This window comes from Myxine glutinosa, chromosome 13, assembly GCF_964187855.1.
Source record: "Myxine glutinosa chromosome 13, kmMyxGlut1.1, whole genome shotgun sequence".
Lineage (NCBI taxonomy): Eukaryota > Metazoa > Chordata > Myxini > Myxiniformes > Myxinidae > Myxine > Myxine glutinosa.
Window position 1 is genome coordinate 34,447,435 of NC_136273.1, and position 21,983 is coordinate 34,469,417.

At 43.7% G+C, this 21,983-nt stretch overlaps 1 protein-coding gene across 3 annotated transcripts in view; it reads left to right on the forward strand.

Annotated features, from left to right (window-relative positions):
* Positions 1–21,983, forward strand: part of LOC137438829 (regulator of G-protein signaling 3) — a 305,803-nt gene that overhangs the window by 265,161 nt on the left and 18,659 nt on the right. For all 3 annotated transcript variants that reach the window (XM_078767307.1, XM_078767304.1, XM_078767306.1), the window contains exon 20: positions 19,840–19,922. In XM_078767307.1, coding sequence (XP_078623433.1) covers positions 19,840–19,922 — 83 coding nt within the window. The remainder of the gene's footprint in view (positions 1–19,839; positions 19,923–21,983) is intronic.

The window sequence follows — 21,983 nt, forward strand, 5'->3', positions numbered from 1 at the left end:
ATTTGTGCCTCTTGGTTTGTCTTCTGGTGGAGCAACCCCTTTTCACACTGTTCATAAACTATTCTGTGCCACCATCAGAGCTTGGAGGAGGATAAGCCGACTTGTTTATATATTCCAGAGGAAAGTCTTAGGGGGTGTTGATAAGGGGACGGGGACTGGGGTATATATGCATGACCTCATTACTGTAGTGGGTACCAGGAAGCAAGCGCCCCACCAGTGGGTAACAACAGGAAATTCCTGCCACACATTAACCTGTCTGGTACACAAAACAGTTGTGGGAGCAGCCAGGAACAATTTAAATTTTAAAAAGGCCCTTCTGCCTATACAGTTACGGAGGCTCTGCCTATTATGCGTGCACTTAGCAGAGCTACAGCCTCATTCATCTCATAGTTTTCTGTGGTGGTGAATAGACTTGGCGTGGAGCTTGCTGGTGAAGGACTTCCGTTCTCTTCAAGTTCATGATAAACCCAAACAGTTGTGCTGCATCAAAGGAGGTCGTTCGGTGCTGCAGGTCAGACCATCATAACAGCACAGTCATCTGTGAACAGGAGCTCGCAAATGAGCTGTTGTGTGGTCGTTGTGTAGGCCTGTTGTCGCCTGAGGCTGAAAAGGTTTCCATCTGTCCAATAACTAATGTGGACACCTAATGTTTTGCCCACTCCTCCCAAGTTGTCAGTCACTTGTTGGAGCATCATACTGAAAAGAAAAACAGTAAAGCAGGTGGAGAACACAGCCTTGTTTAACACCGTTGGAAATCGGGAAGGGACTAGAAAAGCTACCATCATGCTTAACTTGTCCATGGTGATTTTCATGTTGTCTGATCATGGTAAGGAAACCAGATGGGCATCTAAGGTTTGCAAGAATCTTCCAGAGATCATTCCGACTCACAGTGTCAAAATATTTTGCAATGTTGATAAAGGTAATGTACAGGCCTTTGTTCTGCTCATGGCACTTTTCCTGTATTTGTCTGGGCACATCTGAGCTGTTGTACCTTTGTCAACACCTTTGTACCTTTCCTCTGGGAGGACCTCCTTTGCTATAGTAGGCACAAGCCTGTTAAAGAGGATTCTAGCCAAAAACTTCCAGGCAGTGGAAAGAAGTGTAATCCCATGTTTGTTGTAACAGTCTGACTTGTCTCCTTTGTTTATAGACAAGGTGATAAACAGAGCATCCGTGCAGATCTTGTGGAATTTTACCTTGCTCTCAGCAGGCTACAAATTAATAGTTCAGGAGCATGGAGTGTGGTACAGGATCGCCATATTTCAAAGCTTCGGGTGGAATTCCATCAACTCCAGGGGCTTTGTTGCTTTTCACTAAGTTGATAGCAGTGGTGCTTTCTTGTAGTGTGCATCACTAATCGAGCTCAACCTTGACAGGCAGTTGAGGGATGCGATTGATGGCAGTATCATGTATTGTTCGGTCTGTAATGAAGGGGGTATGAAAGTGCTCTGACCAGCGATCCAAGACAAAGTCTTTGCCAGTGTGCAGGGTTTGATCATCAGAGCTTCTCAAAGGGCTTTGAATCTGGAAGGTGGGGCCATAGACAGATTTAATGCTTCATAGAAGCTTCTGGTATCATCATTGTCAGCATACATTTGGGTTCTTTCTGAAAGAGCAGTCTGCCAGTTATTTTGGAGGTTACGCAGTTTTTGTTGGAGGATGTTGCATGCATGGAGATAGGCCATATTCTTTTTCTGACTAGTTGGCTGTGCTAGAACGGCTTGATGAGTGGACCTTTTCTTTGCAAGTAAGGCTTGGATTTACAGTCACGTGAAAAAGTAAGTACACCCCATGTAAAGTTTTGACTTTTTCAACATATTTCAACCTACAGCTATTTGATCTTCATTTCAACAATATTGATAGATAAAGGTGATATAATATAACAAATATCATGAAACATTTACATTTTGTAGTCCATTGTATAATTTAAATAAACATAAATGCAAATTTCGCATGTGGAAAAAGTAAGTACACCCTTGGCTCTAATAGGTGGTATTGCCCCCTTTGGCAGAAACAACCTCAAGTAGGCATTTCTTATAACTGTCGACCAGTCTCTGACATCGACTGGGAGAAATTTTTGCCCACTCCTCCATGCAGAATTCTTTCAGCAGTGCGATGATTGAGGGGTTTCTTGCATGCACAGCTCGTTTCAAATCCCCCCACAACATCTCGATGGGATTTAGATCCGGGCTTTGACTTGGCCATTCCAGAACCCTCCATTTCTTTCCTTTCAGCCATTCCTTGGTGGATTTACTGGTATGTTTAGGGTCATTGTTATGTTGCAAGGTCCACCTTCGGTTGAGCTTCAACTTTCCGACAGATGGCAGCACATTATCCTCAAGCACCCTCTGTTGAAAAAGTAAAAACTTTACATGGGGTGTACTTACTTTTTCACGTGACTGTATTTGTCATTTTCATCAAGCCAGTTTCGGTCCTTCCTGTGACTGATCCTGATGACCTCTTTTGGTGATATTGAGGATTAATGACCTAATGTGTTTCCAAAGCTCAACAGGTGAGGTGGCTGCTGTTTGTGTTTAGGTTTTGAGCTTTAATTGAAGAGTTGTTTGAAAGTTTTGTCTGCAGTGAAGGTTTTGCAGTTTGGAAACATCAAATTTTTGGGGGGGTTGAAACCGTTATGCTTAGGCTGGGGCTTGAAAACACAACTTAGAGCGGGCAAGCCAGTGGTCAGTATGGCAGTCAGCACAAGGCATGGCTCTGGTGTGCAGGACATCCCCAAGGTCCTGCTGGCACACCGATATGTAATCTATGAGGTGCCAATGCCTTGAGCGGGAAGGCATCCAAGTTGTCTTGTAGTGGTCTTTCTGCTGAAATTTGGTGTTGATTATCGAAAGCTGTCTCTTTCGCACAGACTTTCAGTCGAAGGTGGATGCTGTTGTTGCGGTTTCCAATACCATGTTTTCCTAGTACATTTTGCCATGCCACACTCACGTACACATGTCACAGACACTTGCCACACTCACGCACACACCTCACAGACACTTGCCACACTAACGTACACATGTCAGAGACACTTGTCACACTCACGTACACACGTCAAACACTTGCCACACTCATGTACACATGTCACAGACACTTGTCACAGTCACACACACACACGTCAGACACTTGCCACAGTCACGTACACATGTCACAGACACTTGTCACACTCACGTTCACACATCAAACACTTGTCACACTCACGTTCACACATCAAACACTTGCCACACTCACGTACACATGGCAGACACTTGCCACACTCACGCACACACCTCACAGACACTTTCCTCGCTCATGTAAATGCGAAACTCGCCATCGCGCGAGAGAGGTTTTATGGCATTTAATCCAGCGCGTATTATTATGCGAAACCATGGTGTGGAAGCTGAGTTGGAGAAGTGTTTGACTGTACTTAATTGACGTACCATGCTCACGTTCTAATAGTATGTATTTAATAGACGTACTCACTTTCTAATCGCACGTACATCATCGGCCTAATCACATTCTAATAGTACTTACTTTATAGATGCATTCATTTTCTAATAGCATAAGTAAATAGCAATTAATAGATATATGCACATCTTGCTGCGCATAGGCATAAAGCAAGCAAGACAGCCAGCAAGCAAAATCGGTCTTGTATTTGACTAGCGAGGTATCCGTGCTACGCATGGGAGGGAGGCCGGGATCACAGGAAAAAAACGTTTGCATCAATAAATTCCACATTCCTGTTGCACCTTGAGTCGAACATCAGGCATGGACAGCCAGTTCGTGATGGACTTGGGAAAAACACTTACTGCAGGTGAACGTTTCTATATGCGGTCAATGGCAAAACTGTAAATGGCAAATCCGCAAAATTCACGGGTGGAAACCCTCACATAATTTCCTCATTCTGCTTTAAAATCAATCTCTCTATATTTTCATTTCAAACATCATCATTCCCATCGCAAATTAATACTATAGCATTAATATAACAAAATTCAATGTTTCAAACACTCCTGAGGAAAACGAATATAGACTCAAATCTCAATCTGCCAGCGAGAAAGAGCAGATACAAAACACTCCATATGGATCGAAAGTCAAAATCATAATTGAATTGAGGAATTTATATTGGAAAATTTATAAAACCTCCGACCCACTTTAGAATGGATAAAAGCGGCATCGTTCAGGTGGAACTCAAAATCACAATTGTATTGAGATATCAAACCAGCAAATGTCCGTGATTGTGTTTACTTCTGGATCGGAAGCACTTTTGTATGGATCGTAACTCAAAATCATAATTGTATTGAGGAATTTATGAAACCTCCCCACCTACCTTAGGACACCCGTCGAGTCACCAAAATATTCCACAGAAGGTTTGGTGGCCAGCCCCAAAATTGAGTGATTAGCTTGGGGACAGACGGATGGACAGACAGACATTCCTGTTTTATAATATCGATATTGTCACATGAATAACCTCGATAAGCACGGTTAAACCACAGTTCAGGCAGTAAACTGTGTCTTGGGGACCTAACGATCGGACTAAAACCACCGTTTAGAGGCCATTTTTCCCCGCAAAGCGGGGGTTGGCCTTTTTCGGGGACCGTGGTTGTTGTTTTTTGGTCCCCTTTTTGAAGCAATGTTTTACGGCCGGATGCCCTTCCTGCCGCCAACCCTGTTTGTCGCCTTTTTACGACACACAGGGAATTACCAGTGAACTGGTACTCAATTAGCCGACCTCGGAAGGATGACAGGCTGAGTCAACCCCCCTGGCGTTAATTCAGCGATCGACCGGGATTCGAACCCAGGATCCTTGGATCCTAAGCTGGCACCCTAGCCGCTGGCCCACCACCAGGCTAACGATCGGACTACTGTTAGCCAAAACGTTTTGAAGTTGCCATTGTGCTGAAGCTGATAGTGAGTGCTTTCTACGCCCAGCACAGGCTGCAGTCAGGCCTGTGTCGAGATTCAAACCCAGGTGAGGGAGCTCAAAAGTGAGTGCGCATATCTGTCGGCAATCCTGCCAGCAAATATATATCGAGGTTAGACCCCATCACTATAGTGGATACAGGAGGTAAGTGTCACACAAGCTATTGCTGCATGCGTGCTGACCAACAGGATATGCCTGCCACACATTAACCTCAATGTGCTACTGGTCGACCATGGTTAACGTCTGGGATGCATTCCTGAAAGGTGCGACGAATATCAATACGACTTAAATCAAAGCAACGGTCAAAGGTCCTAACGTCACCACTTCACCTATTATATTACCCCTTTTTTAGTTAATGACATATTCAAATATACTGTATATATAAATAAAATAAGAAACTAGAATGCCACTCAGGAGAGCGCATACTCTCGCCGTGGGTTTAGTTGGAATAATACGTTTTGTTTAACATCCCCTCTCCCAAAAACAATAAATGAAAAAGAAAGTAAGCCCTAACTGTCAGAGAATTTATTTTGATATATCTCGGAATTAGAAGAGAAAAACATCATTTAAGGATAAGAATAAAAGCTTTAATGCAGTACAACAGAAAAGATCTTTCCCAAAAAAAATTCCTGGATCCGGAATAATATCCTGAGCTTCACCAAAAACTAATCAATTCTTCCTTATCCCAAGGGCAATCATCCCACCAACTTTCATCCAAATCTGTTCAGAACTTTTCCAGATATCTTGTTCACGAACACATGAACATACGAACACACACACACACACACACACACACACACACACACACACACACACACACACACGGACGGACACGATCGAATGCGTTACTCCCTGAAAATCGCAGTGCCAGAACCAGAATTATTTATTTGGTCTGGGAAGCCCATGCGAGGTTTCTTCTTCTTCAGCCTCTCACAACCCAAGTGCCCAACCTATCCATATGCGATCTTTTTTTTTAAAAGTTGGAATTTTGCCAAATCTGTTTTATTCGTTTGTTGATATACCTCAGCCATTGAAAAATCTGGAACGAAGTCTTTATAAGTTCATCAAATACTGACACCGTGAATGACATTCGCTGAGCTAAATGTTGATATCTCTTCTGAGGTTAAAAAAAAACAAAAAAAAAAAAACTTTTAAAGCATTATACATATCAAACGATACATTTTATGAAACTGGGAAACCTAATACACACTTTGGTGGTTTCAAAATGACAGAATATGTCTTTATTAGAAAAAAAAATTAACATTGAAGACGACGCTGCTAAAAAAAATACACCACTCCAACGCATAACCACGAGTTTAAACTACATTTACAACAAATATGAAAACTATTTTCATATCACAATGTTAAATATAGAATATATAGAAGATGATGTTTTAAAAAAAATGAGCCCTATCTTCCAATGGTAAAAAAAATCCTTCAAGAAATTCCTAGATCGGGAATAATATCCTGAGCTTCACCAAATACTAATCAATTCTTCCTTATCCCAAGGGCAATCATCCCACCAACTTTCATCCTAATCCGTTCAGAACTTTTCCAGATATCTTGTTCACAAACACACGAACACACACACGGACGGGCACGATTGAATGCATTACTCCCTGGCGGGAGTAACAAGTCAGGAAAAAACATAAAAAGCTAGATTGGCACTCAGTAGGGCATATACCTCCACCCACCAATGGGCCACTAATAGGCCAGATCTGGATCCGGACCTGAACCAAAGTCTAGTCGTCTTGTTCTTGTCACCTAACCAACTCATCCACCTGGTGTTGTCATAACTCGTTCACAACGTTTTGAGATATCGTGAAAAATAAATTTTTGATAAATTTTTGGCCCTGTATTACTCATTGGTGAAAATTCACTTGAAAAAAAACAAAAAAACTCATATCTGGTTCCGGATTTGGATCATCACCAGAACCAAAACGATTCTTCCTTGTCAAGTGCCCAACCTGTCCACTAAGTTTCGTCCGAAGACGTCCATAACTTTTTGAGATGTCCTGCAGACCTGCACACAAACAAACAAATGGAGAGGGGTAAAAAGTTCGCGTTCGGTGGCTTAGGTAATGAAAAAATATATCGGGACCCAAAATGCAACCACACAAGGTAGGAATGACACTCGACACCACAATCCTTTCCAGATTGCCATAACAACATATTTTGACATTTTTTCATCTCAATCCCATAACAAATATCTTATTTTGCATGCAGCACAAGGCTGATGGGCATCACCATTGGCTGAGGGTGCGGCTGCACCGCTGATGTGATGCCCTCTGTAGGTTAGGGAAGAAATTTAGAATTTGTTCATGGTGCAGGTGATAGGTTTTTTTTTCTATACTCAGTCGAGGCTCGTGTAAGAGCCAAGCTCACCTATTCTCCACCATGGGATCTTTAATATCCAGCAACTAATGCCGCAGATGGGATGCTCAGTTTAACGTCCACCCGAGGGATGACGCACATATTGATGAATCATCCTGCCTGCGAAACACCAAGATGACAGTTTATAGCTGGGTCGGGATTCAAACCCAGGTTAGACAGTGAGAGGCAAGTGTGCGCATGTCTAGGCCATCCTTCCAGCCATTTTCATCACCACAAGATGATCATCGATATTTATAAATATCTCACATAAACCCATACTTTAAAGGCAGATGTCTGCCTCTGACATCTTGTTGTGAATTAAACTCAGACCTCTTCCAAGAAATGAGGCTTTATTGAACTATATCTCTAACCATCATACAACACAAGAATGCAGATTATTAGTTCCATAAAGAAAGCAATCAAATCATACATCTCCTAGTTTCCTGCAAGTAAGCATTTACGTACCTGTTAAATCTCAGTAGTCTATAGCATTGGGATACAAAATGCCACCTGATTACGCACCGAAAGGACAGAGTTTATATAAGCTCCTTCAAGGTCGTCCCTTCGCGCGGCTCGTCTCTTCGTTCAGCTCGAGACGTTACATCATATTTCATCACACATCTATCACCCATGAGACCAAAATTGCACCAGAAACCCTCCTTGGACAAAGGAATGATTCAAGCGTAGAAAGAAATCTTGAAATAAGGAAAGGAAATGAGAATGCAAGAAAGCAAAAAAAAATAAAAAATAAAATGCATTTTCAGATCGTTACCCTCTGTCCTTATCTTGACATATTCTGCAAGGTGAGATTTGACCAGAGTTTTTGGTCTTACAATGCATCCTCGGTCTTGAACATAATGTTAAACCAGCTTGTCCAAACCTACATTAACGACGTTCATCCCTCTTTTGTCAATCTGGACATCCACACTGGAGGCTGCAGGCATGCCTCCATGGCAGGTGCACAATGTTGTGAATGTGTTAATCTACCCAGATTCGAAGTAGACATGGATATTCACTTATAAAACATCAATTGAAGCTGCTGCAATCATCATGTGTCTTTGGGAGGAGATTTGAAGCAGTTGCTTGCAACTCCTTTCAAATAACAAGGAATATATAGTATCGCTTTGAACTAATGTGGGTCTTTGAGCGAAGTAATTTTCAGAGAAGTTGAAAATTTGAATGAATTTGTGCAACAGATGGTTAATTGTGTGGAGAGGAAATTTCCTTTACTAAAAAGGAACAGGTTTCCACCTTTAATTTTTGGTCAACCCCCTCACTTCTAGTTTTGCCTTCGCCACTTCTAGTTTTCGCCCTGTTCTTTTTTAGTAAAGCAAAAATTTATCTCCAAACAATTAACCATCTGATCCACAAATTCATTCAATTTTTCAACCTTTCTGCAATAGAGAAGAGTTTGTTAGAGCTGTTTGATAGAGAACCTTATTAGTCCCCTACCGGTGTACACCGGAGGGGACTATAGGTTTGCACGCCGTCCCTCCGTCCGTTAGTCCGTCATTCCGTCAGTCTGTCAGTCCGTCACGCAAAGAACAGTTTAACGGACTTTTTTTCTAAACACTTAATGCTAATGATTTCAAACTTGGCACATGGTTTCCTCATGATAAGTTACAGATCAAGTTCGAACTTCACGATGTTTCGATCATTTTTGACAAAGTTATGGCATTTTGAACTTTGGTAATTCTCATAATTCTGATGCTCCTTAACTCAGTGCCATTTTAAGTTTTTATTTCCTTTAAAAAACATTTTCTCTGCACTAATTGGACCGATTGAGATCAAATTTTCACCGTAGGGGGGACTCGGTCTGTAGAATATTTTAATGGTAATTATGACGTCACAGGTCACGTGGTTCAGCTGCCATAGTGTTTTTCGTGAAAACACGAAAACCCCTTTTTCTCTGCAATGGCTGAACAGATGGAGGCCAAACTTTGCAGGCAGAATCGCATACCCATGACGAACAAAAAAGTCAGTGAGCATGACGTCATGCGTCACATGGTTTCAGAGTTATGACGTTTTTAAGCATGAACCTTTAAAACCGAGCTCCTCCCTCATTTTTGATCCAATCGAGGGGAAACTTCACAAATCTGTTCAGCATGTCAGTCTACTAAAATGTCCTTTTGGAATTTGCGATATGGCACGTGGTTTGGCAGATATCGTTAATTGAACGAAAATATTTATTAAAAATCGATATCTCTTGAATCGCTAGTACCTCAGACCGTGAGTTGGTAATTATATAATTCACACAGTGCAATACGTGCAGGCCGCTCCATGGAGTGACCTTGCGGGCTTATCAACGAGGCGAGGCGTGACACACATGTGTCTCAGCATACCTCAGATCAAGTTTGAAAACCAGCATCAACCGTGCATAAATTTGCATGTTCGATCATTTTTGACAAAGTTATGGCACTTTGAACTTTGGTAGGGGACATGTATTGCAGCGCAATACTCAGAATGCTTGTTTTTCATCATTCGGACACCATATTTAGGCTAGCGTGTAGGCCTAATTGATCTCCGACATCCTGCCAGAACACAACACATATCCTGCACAATTAACACAACCCTCACTACAAATCTACAACTCCCTCGCACATAGACATCTTTGTACAATTATTACTTTTGCCACACAGGCACCAATGACAAAAATGTCAAAGTATGTCATTATGGCGATCCATAAACGGGTTGTGGTGTCATTCCTACCTTGTTTGGTTGTTTTTTGCGGATTCCGTCTGGGAATCTGGTCAAATTCCAATGTTCTGCCTGGTTCAAGTGCAAGGATCACTCCTAGCTTCATTATCACCTTTGCCAACCGTGAAAATACATTCATGAAGTCAACCCACCTGATGGTATTTAACGGAACGACAGGGGCTCAAACTCAAGACCCTAAGATCTTGAGCCAGCCACCTTAACCGTTAAGCCGACACCAGGCTCATTGGGACTCCTGATGAATTAATTTCTATTTCAACATGTCAGAAATGGTAATGAGCTCGTCATTCGCAGTGGCAAGAAACAGAAAGTTTACTTGTACATCTGAATTGTTTCCAGGACAGAAGGACACTAAGCCAATTTACACGTCCGCCTATTTTCAAAAGAACATTTTCGGGTGTATATCTTTCTGGGAACCAGTTGGCTAAACTCGGCATGTGCAGTAATCACAGTCAGAGGTACAATGGCTCAGAGCCATGGCTGAGATCAGTCCCTGGAGAGGCATGCTGTTGCAAGACTGCGGCACGTGTCCGCCGAGTGATGAGAGCATGTCGAGCTGGCCAATCCTGGAACCATCTGGCATGACGCTTAGCCAATCTGCTCAGATCCAATTTTATCTTTATTTATATAGCCCCACCTCCTTCCCACACCCTTGTCTTAAGAATCTGACTTCTGGCTTGAGATCAGGTCGTGACATGCACCAGGTGTTGGGAAATGTGCCTCTGCTAAATTCTTCACTCCAGACCTCATCCTTTGTGTTCAGTTCATGGGCTCTTGTGATTGTTTCTTCGACGCGTTTGCTCGTCCAAAAAGATAGATTTTACGACTTGAACAGGTGACCCAAAAATTATTCGTCTCTGACATCTGTTAACTGTGAAGAACCTGCAAAAATATATCCAGACCAAGTTAACAGGATTTTTGTGTACCGCCTTTTTGGAGCCATTTCAAAATCGGAAACATCAAAATTCGTGAATGACAACAGGATTGGAAGTAACTCAGTTTCTCCTGATGAATACTGTGGTGAGTTCAATGCAGCAAAGTCTTATATATTGTGTGTATGTATTTCATAGGAAGATGACAAATGTGATGGATTTCGTAGTGAAAAATTGATGTCCAAAGTGACAGGGCCATACCAGATATAACCAGATTTTACTTTTCCTTGTTCTAACCAAAGCCTAAAACCCTTTATCATGTCTTTGTAATTCATGTCAATCGTTTAAAAGTCTTTATTCATCAACTGATTAATGTCGCCCATTGAATAGATCATGTTTGACAATTCGTTATTTAACATTTTTTTTACTGGCTTATGTTTGCGTCTTTATGGGTTATGCATTTTACTGAGTTATGCATAGGCATTGCATTATATCGCAGTGTGCCGTCCCAAATACAGATGTTAAGCTAAGTGTCCCACCTGCTAGGATTCGTTGGTGCAAGGTAATAATTCCACGGTTTCTCTAGGGGAGAGTAGGTGAGTCATTCACCGTCATATATGTATGTGTGTGTGTGTGTGTGTGTATATATATATATATATATATATATATATACATACATACATACATACATACATACATACATACATACATACATACATACATACATACATATACACACACAGTCACATGAAAAAGTAAGTACACCCCATGTAAAGTGTTGACTTTTTCAACATACAGCTATTTGATCTTCATTTCAACAATATTGATAGATAAAGAATGAATGAATGAATGATCGTTTTAAGGCCATTTTCCCCGCTAGAGCGGGGGTTAGCCTTGCGGGACCCATGACAATCATGGTTCCCTGTTTGAGGCAATGTTTTTATGGCCGGATGCCCTTCCTGACGCCAACCCTTGGTCACGCTCTTACGATGCGCAGGGATACGGTGTACCTATTCTACACCGGGATCATTCATCCCAGCAAGCTGGTACTCAATTTGCCGACCTCGGAAGGATGACAGGCTGAATCAACCCCCCTGGCGTTAATTCAGCGGTCGACCGGGATTCGAACACAGGATCCTAGGATCCCAAGCCAGCACCCTGACCGATAAGCCAACACCAGGCTTAATATTGATTGATAGATAAAGGTGATATAAAATAACAAATATCATGAAGCATTTACATTTTGTAGTCCATTGTATAATTTAAATAAACATAAATGCAAATTTCGCATGTGGAAAAAGTAAGTACACCCCTACATTTATCACTACTTCAAATACCTAAAATTAGAATCAGGTGCACCAGCTCAGGTGCAAATGATTAGAACATCATCAGAGAGGATCTTGGAGGAACCTGTCTTATTTAAACCTCAGACATTTACTTTGGTTTGCTCTTTGTTGTTGAAGTGTGCGGCATCACCATGCCTAGATCAAAAGAGCTCTCTGAGGCTTTCAGAAAGAAGGTTATAGATGCCTACGAGTCTGGGAAGGGATTTAAAAAGATCTCCAAACAATTTGAAATCGATCATTCGACTGTCTGGAAGATCATCTACAAGTGGAGAAGATTCCAAACAACTGCCAACTTGTTCAGGCCAGGCCGCCCCAGCAAGTTCAGCCCGAGAGCAGACCGCAAGATGCTGAAAGAAGTCTCTAAGAACCCCCAGAATGTCATCACGGGACCTACAGGTAGCTCTTGACATTGTTGATGTCAAAGTGCACGAGTCTACCATTAGAAAGAGGCTGCACAAATTTGATCTACATGGGAGGTGTGCCAGGAGGAAACGTTTGCTATCCAGAAAGAACATCAGGGAAAGACTAAAGTTTGCCAATGAACACCTCGGCAAAGACCAGCACTTCTGGAACAATGTGCTCTGGACAGATGAGTCAAAGGTAGAGCTATTTGGCCACAGTACCAGAAGACATGTTTGGCGAAAAGCAAAGACAGCATTTGACCACAAGAACCTGATACCAACTGTAAAGCATGGTCGTGGAAATATTATGGTTTGGGGCAGCTTTGCTGCATCAGGGCCTGGGCAGCTCACCATCATATAATCCACTATGAATTCTTCATTGTACCAGAGGGTGCTTGAGGATAATGTGAGGCCATCTGTCGGAAAGTTGAAGCTCAACCGAAGGTGAACCTTGCAACATGACAATGACCCTAAACATACCAGTAAATCCACCAAGGAATGGCTGAAAAGAAAGAAATGGAGGGTTCTGGAATGGCCAAGTCAAAGCCCGGATCTAAACCCCATCGAGATGTTGTGGGGGGATTTGAAAATCCCCCAAACCCCTCAAACATCGCACTGAATCGAATCGCATCTGAATCGAATCGCACTGAATCGCATCGAAAGAATTCTGCATGGAGGAGTGGGCAAAAATTTCTTCCAGTCAATGTCAGAGAGTGGTAGACAGTTATAAGAAACGCCAACTTGAGGTTGTTTCTGCCAAAGGGGGAAATACCACTTATTAGAGCCAAGGGTGTACATACTTTTTCCACATGCGAAATTTGCATTTATGTATATTTAAATTATACAATTGACAACAAAATGTAAATGTTTCATGATATTTGTTATATTATATCACCTTTATCTATCAATATTGTTGAAATGAAGATCAAATAGCTGTATGTTGAAATATGTTGAAAAAGTCAAATAAGTCACACATAGGCGGATTTGTCGGCGACTACTGGCGACTGGAAAAATCGCCACCACCCGCCGACAATCGTAATGAAACCGTAATGGACGGTCTTCTGTAGTCGTGGTTATCCTCCCCAGGTCGGCTGCAGTCGGCAAGAGCCGCAAAGGGGCCAAATATATTTTTAAATGTTTAAAAACGGCGCGCTCAGTCGTCCTCAAAAAAGATCCGCCATGCTGTCGTGATGGAACCGCCATGCTGTCGTCGGTAACCGTAATAAGACCGTAAAGCGGCCGCAACCCAGTCGCTCATAGTCTTCCGCAATCGCCCCACCAGCTAGCACGGCAGAGATGCGAATGCCATACGGCCTTCCTGCGGCATCTTCCCGACTACGGGCCGACACTGTTGCGGCTGCATATCGACTACAGAAGAACTGCCACGTCTCCCCTGCGGCTATGGGAGACTGACGACGACAGCAGTAGGACTAGTGGCGGCCGAGTTACGGCCATTGGCGACAGAGATACGACTGCCTGGTGACTGCATTACGACATACCACGATTCCATGGCAAGACAGGATGGTGTGAGGGTCTCCGTGGAGTGAGGTCCTGTGGTGCCGACAAGGATATGGCTTTATTGTTTGGACTTGGGACTTTTGGGAACTTTATTTTTGGGACTTTGGTCCTTTGGAAACTTTATTTATGGGACTTGGGACCAGTGGAAATAATTTGTTGGACTTTATTTCCATTCTCTCTCCCTGCAGAAAAGTTTGATTATTACATTACAATGATACATCTTTATTAACTTTCTTATTGTACATCAAACATCTTTATGCTTCATGTCATACATCATTGAAATGAATAAAGTGAAATGTAAAATAGAGGAATAAAGATTTAAAAAGTTGTGTGAATCGTCTCCAATCGCCGGCGGTCTTATTGCAGTCTTGCGGACGTCGGAGTAAACCGCCATCCGGGCCCAATGCAGTCGCCGCGATCCGCCATCGGTCGTAATCTAGCCGCCAGACTGTCGCCACGCTGCCACCGTGCATCCGCAATGCAGTCGTCGTCGATCTTCAACAGTCGCCATCCCACTCGGGGCGTCGTCGCAATGCAGTCGCAATGTGGCCGCCTGCAGTCGCCATACTGCCGCCTGACCATATTTGACCGCCCAAAATCGCCAGTAGTCGCCGAAAAATCTTGATCGCTGGCAGTCGCCAGTAGTCGCCAAAATATCCGCCTATGTGTGACTTAGGCTTTACATAGGGTGTACTTACTTTTTCACGTGACTGTATATATCAGAGCCTCTGCTGGGTTTGTGGGTGGCCCCCTGCAAACCTCATTTGGGGGCCCTTTCTATTGGAGGGCTAATAAATAATAATATGATGACAGATCTTCAGGCAAAGTATCGATTTATACCTCGGTTCCGGAGGGGTTAGCAAAGTATTAGAATGACTAGCTCTGTCTGTCTCTGTCTCTGCTTGTATTTGGCTTTCCCCACCATCATTGGTAATGTATTGTCATATCTCGGCTCTGCCTGTACCGATTGTAACCAAACCTGAGAGGACAGTCGTAGTATGGGTGAACCAGAGTGTGATATGTGGCCAACAATGAACCAATCCAATGTAAATCGCTGTTCATTATTTGCCAGGACAGCTTATGTGGGCCTAATGCTGAGTATGTTATGAGTGAAGATAACGCTGACTGACGTCCTAAAGGTATTTCCTGAAGATGGAGGAAATGACGTAAAATCGAGTAAATGATTCACAGTAAATTTCATTCGATTTACTTTGAGGTCCTTTGAAAGTTATTTAACAAGTAATAAAAACTTCTTTTTTTTTAATGAAAATGGATGTAGGGATGTTACTGTGAAAAAGTATGGAAACAAGAAGAAATCAAAACTGCGAGCAGTGATGCCCCGGGGACCAAGACGCCCCATTCTGATTGGACAAGTGTGCAACAACGTCCTGGACAACGGTAGCCTGGACCTAATTATGCAAAGTTTGAACTGAATTGATCCGAAAAATGAAGGAGGTGCATTTTGAAAGTTTTTCATGAAATCCAATATGGCCGCAATGCCACATGACCTGTGGCGTCATCCATAGGATATACATCGTCATTTGGCATACTATAAGTGGTCCAAGTTTTGACTCAATCGATCGAAAAATTAAGGCGGAGATGCATTTTAAAGGTTTTCATGAAATCCGATTTAGATGCACATGACCTATGACCTATGACGTCATCAATTTTGATCAATTTTGTTTTATTTTCATTGCCAGACCATGTGACCGATCCAAAAAAAAAATCCATATTCAAGTTCGTATTGATACGTAGATGCCACAAAAATGGTTTTTTTTGATTGGCAAGGAGTCACAAAAAATGTCCTCCACTCATAAGGGATGTTTGGCCAGGCAGATGCATCAGGATTGCATCCACAGTTGTTGATTCAGGGTCTTGAAGGACAGAAGACAGGCCAAAGGTCTCAAGAGTGGATGCCAGCAACAACATTTTGTAGACAGGGAACTTTTCAAACCCACCAATCAGGGCCTGAGGAACTTCGGGGGAGCTTGTGGGGGCGGAGTGATGGGCTCCACCAATCAAGAGACGGGACACCCTCGAACAGTCCTCCCCCCACCCCTTGCCAGGGCCCTGACAAAAAGTCATGCACACGTGCTTTTTCTCTCTCTTGGCTTTGGACTTTGTTCACCTAGCATGTGCCTGCTTTACTCTCGCTTAGCCTTGGACTTTGTTGGCTGTGTTGGCGGTCTAGGCCGGACCCTCTCACAGGCCTCTGCACATGAGTCACTCTTTTGGCCGGTCTGTCCCTGCTCTGTTGGCTGCCGGACTCCCTCTCCGTGCACATGTGCATGACGTGGACTCTTTATGCACGTGACTCCTTGCTGCTCGTGTTTGTGCTGGGAATCACCCTTACCTGCTCGTGTTCGTGCTGGGAATCACCCTTACCTGCTCGTGTTTGTGCTGGGAATCACCCTTACCTGCTCGTGTTTGTGCTGGGAATCACCCTTACCTGCTCGTGTTCATGCTGGGAATCGCCCTTACCTGATCGTGTCCGTGCTGGGTATCGCCCTTTCCTGCTCGTGTTCGTGCTGGGAATCGTCCGTACCTGCTCGTGTTCATGCTGGGAATCGCCCTTACCTGCTCGTGTCCGTGCTGGGTATCACCCTTTCCTGATCGTGTTCGTGCTGGGAATCGCCCTTACCTGCTCGTGTTCATGCTGGGAATCACCCTTACCTGCTCGTGTTTGTGCTGGGAATCGCCCTTACCTGCTCGTGTTCTTGCTGGGAATCGCTCTTAACTGCTCGTGTTCGTGCTGGGAATCGCCCTTAACTGCTCGTGTTCGTGCTGGGAATCGCCCTTACTTGCTCGTGTTCATGTTGGGAATTGCCCTTACCTGCTCCTGTTCATGCTGGGAATATCCCTTACCTGCTCGTGTTCGTGCTGGAATCGCCTTTGCCTGCTCATGTTGGGGACTGTCATTTGCCGGCCTGATGCTTGTTGGTGAGGTCCAGACAAAGGTCGTCGCAAGGAGAAGCAGCTGGTAAAATCGTAACCATTTTGCTAACAGGATCCCAATGTTCATTCTCCCTCCCCTCCCCTGTGAATGTGTGATGGGCGCCGTTATTGTGTTTATTCGTAGTAATTGTCATAAGGCGTAAATCAAGCTAAGTTTCTGCCTCTTGTCCCTTTTTTCTTTCCTATCAATAAGTTTCACTGTAAATAAATCGAATCGTTAAACGTTTGCTTTCCCTTTGTCTGTGAATGTCTTTTCTTCCTTTGGTCCGCCATTGCTCGCACACACAGTGACGATCGGCCATAACAAAATTTGCATTAGCCCGGCGGGTACCAACGGTTGCTCAGCCATCTAAATTTCCATCCAGGAATAAAAGAAAGTGGTACACCGCCGAAGGGAAGGTACGTTCCCTGATTGAAATGGTCACGTGGTACAGGTAAGCGGTGTTCGACGATTGGACCCTGCTATCGCGCGTCGGCCCAATTGGCTTTCGTAGTTGCTGGTTCGCAACTTGCCCAAGTACGAAGTTATTCGTGCGTGGCAGCCTTAGGTCCGGTAAGTTTGGGAGGGAATGGAGGCTAACCCCGTCATTGTAGACCCGAACCCGGGGCTGTAACAATACATTATATATATATATATATATTGTTATGGACCGCGGACAAGATGTTGTTTGGCCGAGCGGATGGCACCGCGGCCCTAACAGTTACCCCGACTAACCCGATTCCTGAACGTTGGCCGAATCGCGCCACAGATATTCAATGGGGAAAAGACTAAAGCGAAGGATGTGAAGAAGAAGAAAGACAAAGGGTAAGGAATACAAATATAATTTATTACTATGTACAGGATTGAAAGAAACCAAGGAAGAAGGAAAGATAAGAAAATAATTTACAGAAGAACTCAGAGACACAGTGCAAATATTAACTTATACAAGCTTACTTATACCCAGGGACAAGACAAAAAAAAGACAGACTACGAACACACTTACACGGGGGATGATGATAGGAATGGCAGGAGGTGGATGGCTGGAAGGGGGAGGAAGGGTCAGGTCCCTGCAAACGGCAGGGCTGGAGGTGACAGCTCCGACTCCTCGCGTTCTTGGCGGGAAAACCTCGGTGACGTCGACGCAACTCTTGGTGTCCCTTTTTGTGCTCCTCCTCAACTCAACCCTCACAAGGCTTGCTGTCTTTCTTGGCTTCACTCTGCCTCACTCCGCCTCACTTCTCTTTACTTCTCCCACTCTCTTTTGTAACCAACTCTCTTTCCGCCACCAACCACCAACCAACGTTCTGACACGCCTCTCTGAACCTCTCTCTTTCTTGACTTTCTTTCTTCGCACGTCTCTCGGTCCAACAACACCTCTCTCTTGCTTGGTCCAACCACACCTCTCTCTTGCTTGGTCCAACCACACCCTCGGCTCTTGCGCGCGCGCTCTTATAGCGCCTCAGGCGATCAAGCCGCCGGCCTTCAGGACACGCCCCTCGGTGAGCTCGCTTCGGCCCTGATTGGTGGGCACAGGCCCTCTGACTCCACCCTTGATGACGATGGGCGGGCACGCCCTTCTTCCTCGAGCTGAGCACATGCTTAATGGCGGTTTTGGGGCGAAACCAACAACCCACAGCTGTAGCAAACCTGACAAACTGCCCAGTGCAGTTGGTAATTGAGGCTTGGAGGGGATGTAGTTGGCAATTGAGGCTTGGCAATGACGCAGTTGGAAATGGAGGTTTTGGGAATAGGAATGAAAGGGGATCTATCTTATTTCACTTGGTGCAATGGAGTATCATCTTAATGGAAGACAAGGCCTTACCCTAATACACATAATAAGGAAATAAACTACTGAACAGGGATATTATGGTGTCCTTCATGTATGCTTTATGGAACTAACTACGGGAACACCCTTTGATCTTTATACAACACTGGAGCAAGAAGGGCGATACTTTACAACAATTTACACTACAACAACAAACAAACAAAAAAACCATTCCCATATCCACAACAATATATATATATATATATATATACACATACATACATACATACATACATACATACATACATACATACATACATACATACATACATACACACACACACACACACACACACACATTATACACACTCGTATTATACACACATATATAAGTTAGCTCTCACCTTGACCAGATTGCAAATTCTGGCCCTGATTTCCTGTGTAGAAGTGGTGATCCATCCAGGATTGTCACCCATCTAATACACTGCTTTGGTAGAGCTTAAGTTCTGTTTCGAGCATGTCAGTTCTACCAAAGGTATGTATGTGTCCATGATGGTGTTTGTGTGTGTGTGTGTGTGTGTGTGTGTGTGTGTGTGTGTGTGTGTGTGTGTGTGTGTGTGTGTGTGTGTGTGTGTGTGTGTGTATATGTGTTCTCCAACATTTAATTGAATAAACTGTTTATTAGAACAATTTTTTTATTTATTCAATATTTCAATAAATTACTAATTTATTCCAATTCGATATTGAATAAACATTGGAGTATTAAATATAAATACATATATATATATATATATATATATATATATATATATATATATATATATATATATAATTTGTGTAACACAAATGTTTTAAGATCTTCAGTCGTCATATTCATGCATGTTTGTGGAATGTTAAGCAAGTTAGAACTCACACAGAGAATGTAGTCATGACGTCTAAAGATGAATGGTCGTGTCACTTCCTTTGTTCCACCTTGCCAGTCTCCTCACACCGATGAAATGTTTTGTCGCACAGTCATCTTCACAAACGCTGTCTTCAAATAGCAGTGACATGGGTCTCGATGGCCCAGAGGATGAGTGGGGACACAGGAAGGGAAGGTAAGAATTTCTGAAGCGTTCGAGTACACTCATGCGACTACACACTCAAAATCTTCCACACTGGTGCTTTTTCGCACTCAGTTTTTTTCATACTCACTACGTAGTACTTCAAGGGCTGAGCAGTAAGTTGGAAGTCGAACATATAAATTTATGGTAAAGTGTGTATAAAAAAATAATTAAAAAATTGTGTGTTGGCAGTGGAGATGGTAGTGCGCATATAAATAAATAATGGTTCCCAAAAGCAGATGTAATCCTCTACTATTCTCTCCCGTAAAAGTTAAAATTTCCAAATTGACTCCAATCCCAAAATGATTTGATTTGCCTTCTGCCCACATACTATTGCACACACCTGCAAGAAAATGAAGAAATGTATACAGTCATTGTAAAGAGGCAATAAATGATGGACGCACGAGTCTGTTAATTGTTTGTCTGTCTATTGTTGTTGATCTCCTCCTCTGGTTGGATGGCACCACCTTAACCACAATACTGCTCCACTCCCCTCTGTCCTCAGCCAACTCTCTCCACCCTCCAACCACCCCCACCTTCCTGACATCCCTCTTCACACAATCCTCTCATCTCAACTGCGGTCTACCTCTTTTCCGCCTACCATGTTTCCTCAACCTATTCGCTCTCTGCCATTCTCTCTTCCCCCATCCGCACCAAATGTCCAGCCCATCTCAGCTGGCATTTCACCAATCTCCCTGTCAAGCTCATCTGCACACCAATCTCCTCCCTCAGTTCATCCATTCACCTTCTTCGCTCCCACAATCCTCCTGACCCAGTTGTTCTCACAAACCTGCAGTCTCTGTTGGTGTCTCTCTGTCAGTGCCACTGTCTCCAGACCGTAAAGTTAGGCCGGCATTACACATGACATCAGAACCTTTCCTTTCAATCTCAAAATATTTCTGTCTGCCATTACTCCACACATTCACACCCACATGAATCCTCCTCTGCACCTCTGCCTCTGATTTACCATCCCCAGTCACTGTTTGACTCAGATACTCAAACCTATTTCCCTGTCTGATCTCCTTCCTCTCTAACCTGGTATTCATTTATTTTCTCTGTTGCCTAACCCACATCACCTCCATCTTCTCCATGCTCATTTTCAGGCCATGTTTCTTCTCCTTTCAGCCCATGCACTCTCCCAGTACTTCCTACATTCCCACCAACTCTGCACCACCACAACAACCAGATTGTCCACATACAATATCCTCCCCAGAATATCTTTCATGTTTACATTCCTGCTTACTGGCTCAATCACCATGATAAACAGGAGTGGACTGAGAGCGCTTCTCTGCCTCAAACCAATGTTCACAATGAACTCCTCTGACATCCCAGGACCAACCAAAACTCTTCTCTTCCTTCCCTTGTACACCCCTTCCATCAACCTGACTTTTGCCTCCAACACTCCCATCCATCTCGGTGTCACCATCATCATCTCTCTTGGAACAGTGTTGTCGCGTAGGCCTTCTCCAGATCCACAAAACCCACTGCAATTTCCCCTTGCACCTCCAACCTCTTCTCCACCAGCAGTCTCAGCGCGAACATCCCATTCGTCGTTCCCCTACCCTTTCTGAACCCCTGCTGCTCTTCTCCGATCTCCTTCTCCATACTCTTCCTTATCCTCCCATCCAGAACCCTCTCCAGCACCTTTGTGACATGACTAAGGAGTGTAGTGCCTCTGTACGTCCCCGGATATTGAACATCCCCCTTCCCCTTCCATATCGGCACAATTAACCCTGTGACAGCACACCACTCCTCTGGAATTGATCCATCTCTCATACATCCATTCAACAACCTCTTCGTCCACCTGACTCCGACTTCTCCCGCTGCAATTATCATCTTTGTGCACACCTCATTAATGTCTGGTGCCCTTCCCTTTTTCATCCTCTTCAATGCCGTCCGCACTTCCTCTTCCATGATCTCCACCAACTGCGCATAACTTGGTAGCTCCCGCTAACCGTTGCTTCCTTCCCGGTTCAACAGCTCTTTGAAATAGCCTTTCTCCACTCGCTCCCCTGCTCCCTCCCCACCCTCAAGGCACTCTAGACTAAGTAAAAA